The 5,442-nt window shown below is 32.2% G+C and overlaps 1 protein-coding gene across 1 annotated transcript; it reads left to right on the top strand.

Annotated features, from left to right (window-relative positions):
- Window positions 1-227: 227 nt before the first annotated feature.
- rmi2 (RecQ mediated genome instability 2) lies at window positions 228-4,809 on the top strand. The gene is made up of 2 exons (XM_033645601.2): window positions 228-611; window positions 3,777-4,809. Exons 1-2 carry the CDS (start codon window positions 323-325, stop codon window positions 3,926-3,928), a joined length of 441 nt encoding a protein of 146 aa, XP_033501492.1. The 5' UTR covers window positions 228-322; the 3' UTR covers window positions 3,929-4,809.
- The last annotated feature ends 633 nt before the right edge of the window (window positions 4,810-5,442 follow it).

The following is a 5,442-nucleotide window of genomic DNA, read 5'->3' as shown; positions in this document are numbered from 1 at the left end:
TTAAGTGTTATACTTGGAAAGAGTTTAAAAGAGAAAACACAAAAACGGTTTAATAATAATAAGATTTTTAATGCCCAGCTTATCAAAAACAACTCCTGACTTGATTTGTTTATCTCAAAAAGGAGGTACACGTTTAGCATCTCTAAGGTGTTTTTTGACAGACTGTGGTGATGCTTTTACTCTGAAGGACACCGGAACTGAAGTTGTTGCTTCCGGAAAGATACGCCCATAAGTTCCGGTATATATCCCTGTCATGGCGGGACGCGGTTAATACAAACATTTTGCCCCTGAAACCACCTGTAAAGGACAACAGCAGTCGGTAATGAACAAAACAGGCAACACAGCCGGAGGTAGGGAGCGCCTACCACCGGTGAAAGTGCTGTCCGGTCAGCTGAGGACAGCAGAGAGCCGGGGGACCGCCGACAGCGGGGATGGGTTTGTGATCAAACTGGGCAGGGGTCGCACTCTGCTGGTGTCACTGGTGTGGATGCAGGGGACTGTAATGGATGTCCAGCTGGACAGAAACACCGTGCTGCTGATGGATGAGACGGGGACGTTTGCTGTTCAAGGTGTCAACAACATCCCCAAAGGAAAACCATGTCTGTCCCAAGGTAAATTTGTTTTGTGAATCGTCAGTAAACCCTAAAAGGACTGCAATGATTTTATGTTTATATACATGTGTTCTACCTTTCTATAGAAATACACCAAACCAGAGGTCATTAAATTATTTAAAACTGCTGTACTTTTAGGCTAAGAGGAGCAACTACCCCGGGGGCACAGGCCAATGACTATGACTTTTTTTTTTTTTTTTACATACTATACTATACTATGGCATTTTTATTTTCTTTTTATTTTCTTTCACATTTTTATTTCATACTATATGGCATATATGGCATTTTTATGACATACTATACTATGACATTTTTATGACATACTATACTATGACATTTTTTACATATTTTATTATGGCTTTTTTGACATACTATACTATGCCATTTTTATCACATACTATACTATGATATTTTCTGACATACTATGACATTTTTATTACATACCATACTATGACATTGTTATCACATACTATACTATGATACTTTTTTGACATACTATACTATGACATTTTATTACATACCATACTATGACATTGTTATCACATACTATACTATGATACTTTTTTGACATACTATACTATGACATTTTATTACATACTATACTATGCCATTTTTTGACATACTATACTATGACATTTTTATCACATACCATGACATTTTTATCACATACTATACTATGACATTTTTATCACATACCATGGCATTTTTATCACATACTATACTATGACATTTTTATCATATACTATTCTATGACATTATTTGACATACTATACTATATTTTTATCACATACTATGACAGTTTTTGACATACTATACTATGACATTTTTATTACATACTATACTATGACATTTTCTGACATACTATACTATGACATTTTTATCACATACTATACTATGACATTTTTTGACATACTATACTTTATTTTTATCACATACTATACTCTGACATTTTTTGACACACTATACTATGACATTTTTATCACATACTATACTATGACCTTTTTCACATACTATACAATATTTTTATCACATACTATACTATGGCATTTTTATTACATACTATACTATGATAGTTTTTGACATACTATAATGTGACATTTTTATCACATATTTTACTTTGACATTTTTTGACACTATACTATGACATTTTTATCACATACTATACTATGACATTTGATCACATACTATACTATGACATTTTTATTACATACTATACTATGACAGTTTTTGACATACTATAATGTGACATTTTTATCACATATTTTACTATGACATTTTTTGACATACTATACTTTATTTTTATCACATACTATACTATGACATTTTTATCACATACTATAACATTTTTTATCACATACTGTACTATTACATACTATACTATGACCTTTTTTACATACTATACAATATTTTTATCACATACTATGGCATTTTTATCACATACTATACTATGACGTTTTTATTACACATTATACTATGACATTTTATTACATACTATACTATGACGTTTTTATCACATATTTTACTTTGACATTTTTTGACACACTATACTATGACATTTTTATCACATACTATACTATTACATACTATACTATGACCTTTTTTACATACTATACAATATTTTTATCACATACTATACTATGATGTTTTTATTACACATTATACTTTACATTAGACCTTTTTTTACATACTATACAATATTTTTATCACATACTATACTCTGACATTTTTTGACACACTATACTATGACATTTTTATCACATACTATGACATTTTTATCACATACTATACTATGACCTTTTTTACATACTATACAATATTTTTATCACATACTATACTATGGCATTTTTATTACATACTATACTATGATAGTTTTTGACATACTATAATGTGACATTTTTATCACATACTATACTATGACATTTTTATCACATATTTTACTATGACATTTTTTGACATACTATACTTTATTTTTATCACATACTATAACATTTTTATCACATACTATACTATTACATACTATACTATGACCTTTTTTACATACTATACAATATTTTTATCACATACTATGGCATTTTTATCACATACTATACTATGACGTTTTTATTACACATTATACTATGACATTTTATCACATACTATGACAGTTTTTGACATACTATACTATGACATTTTTATTACATACTATACTATGACATTTTCTGACATACTATACTATGACATTTTTATCACACACTATACTGACATTTTTATCACATACTATACTATGACGTTTTTATTACACACTATACTATGACATTTTATCACATACTATACTATGACATTTTTATTACATACTGTACTATGACATTTTTATCACATACTATACTATGACATTTTTATTACACACTATACTATGACATTTTTTGACTATGACATCACATACTATACTATGACATTTTTATTACATACTATACTATGACATTTTTGACATACTACACTATGAGATTTTATAGGACATACAAAACTATGAATTTTTATATGACATACAATAAATATTATGACATACTATACAATGAATTTTACCTTACCTTGAACCTTGCACTGGGTTAATCACTCAGTTCCTTTTCTTGTGCTTTGCTCCCACTGCGTCTATTTGAATAATGTTGCACTGATATACTAGTCGAAGGAGTTATCACACACTAATACGGTTTAGCTGTGCTGCTGCTTACAATCAGTGTGTAGTAAATGTAAATTATAGTGTGTCGCTGATGTAACCTGTTAGAATCCTAAGCAGTGATGAGGTCTTAAAATGTATGTAAAGGGTCTTAAAAATTATTTAATCTAATTTCAGGATTCCTGCATATGAAGCATTACTGTCATTTGCCAAATAAAGGCAGGGTTTTTGTTTTAATGAACTGTTTTTACCTTTCACCACTGCTGATTCTGTATGGTTTTTATGTTACTATTTAGTGTTGAGGCCACCGAGCAGTCTGTCGTCTAACCATTCATTTCATGTGTAAGTCTTCCACAGCCAGCCCTGTCAATTGCAGATTGTGTGCTTAAAGCAGGAACATTAAGCTCTTAAAAAATGACTGTATGAGTCAGCCACATTTCCCCATATCACTGTCCTTGTTTCCTTGAATCTATTGTCACTGAACAATTGGCCACCTGCTGCTGTTTCTACAGGCAAATATGTCATGGTGATGGGTGTCATCCAGGCCGTCTCCCCGGAGCCAGTCATCCGAGCCGTGAAGATGGCAGACCTCTCCGAGCTCGCCGCACTTCACAGACGGATGTGGAAGCTGGAGGTGGAGGACCTGCAGCAGATACTGACCTGAATGCAGAGCTGTTTGTGGAGACGCCGCCTCGCTGGTGGCAGAACGACCTGCTCTTGTCTTGTGTGTGCAGCTGAGTATGCAGCATTGAAGTGATTCTGGACAAATGGAAAAACGGCTTCACAGGACTCAACAGCGGATTCTGCTTGATGTCAGGCCTCTGACTGGGAGGTGTGATGCAACAGTGACAAAGACTTCGACATGAGAAAACAGGCTTGTATTTGTGCATCCACTATTTATGCTGTGAAGTGTGATGCTTAAGTAAGAGACACCTTTCCACTTGGATCCTCCTGCAAGGAGGTCTGAGTTTTATAGAAGAGAAGTGGAGCTGTAGGCCTCTTATAATGTCTGAAGACGATCTGCTAACACGTGAGGAGATTTAGGAGCATCATGTATCACTAGAGGGAAAGGGCATTTTTTAACCTGGACCATATTTTTCCTTCTTTTTCTTTTCTTTTTTTTTTTGCACATCTAAGTGACTAATGGGAACAACAACTTTTGAAACTGGTCCAGTATGGGTCCTTCAGAGATACTGTCACACTTATAATCATCTGAGCCTGTCAGTGGTAAAAACAAGCACGACGTACATTTCATTGCAGTATTGCTGTATTATTGATGACATTGCAGCCCATTTGGCAGCTGCAGCCTTCTTGTTAATATACTGGACCAATTTCAAAATTTTTGTTTAGTTCCCATTAGTCAGTAGACACAAAAACGTGGAAAAATTGCATCCAGGTTAAAAAAAATACACAAGATTCCCTCATTATAGTAAATGTTTTGTCAGAATACCACTAGTGTCATCTCTGTAATAATCTGGCACTCAGAGTAGATATACGATGGCAGATGGTTATATAAATATTAAATAAAGGTGAGTCAGATCTGAAGTACTTTGCCTACTTTTCTCTACTGAAAACTGAGTTTAGATGCTGTGCTGTTAGAAAACCCTGTTTTTCAAGAACAAAATATTAAGTGCCATCTTTATTTTTGCAGATAACTAATCACAGTGCAAAAATTTTAAGTTTAATACAGATGGAATTGGAGCTGCTTAATGTAATATGCCAAAAAAAATTGATATATCATAAAAAATTGCTGTGGTATGGTACAAAAAATGTCATTAACAATTACATAACATAGCAGGCCATAAAAAATGTCAAGGCATACAAGCTATTTCATGAAAACATCATTAAAAGGTCATTATTTAGTTATAAAAAAATTTATAGTTATAGTGTAGTATGCCATCAAAAAAGTTTTGGATAAAAATATCCATGATCAGTATACCATTGAAAGGTCATATAAAGTCATGGAATAGTGTGCCCTAAAAATAATTTTAAAAAAAGACACAATATATCATTAAAAATGTTATAACATGTCATAAAAAAGTAATTGCAAATTTTACAATATGCCATAAAAATGTAATTTAAAAAAGTTGTATAATTTGTTGTATATTATTTTCATTTAAAAAATATATGAAAAAAATATTAAGTGCTGTCTTTATTTCTGTAGCCAACAAAAAACCT

The sequence above is a fragment of the Epinephelus lanceolatus genome, chromosome 18, assembly GCF_041903045.1.
Source record: "Epinephelus lanceolatus isolate andai-2023 chromosome 18, ASM4190304v1, whole genome shotgun sequence".
In the NCBI taxonomy this organism is placed as follows: Eukaryota; Metazoa; Chordata; class Actinopteri; order Perciformes; family Serranidae; genus Epinephelus; species Epinephelus lanceolatus.
Note: the sequence above shows the minus strand (reverse complement) of the source record. Positions and strands in the feature narration are given on the sequence as shown.

Bases quoted from the DNA above. Each gene is read 5' to 3' on its own strand.
- rmi2 (XM_033645601.2), top strand. From the start codon at position 323: ATGAACAAAACAGGCAACACAGCCGGAGGTAGGGAGCGCCTACCACCG. The intron at 612-3,776 runs GTAAATTTGTTT...CTGTTTCTACAG, and splicing joins AAAACCATGTCTGTCCCAAG to GCAAATATGTCATGGTGATG.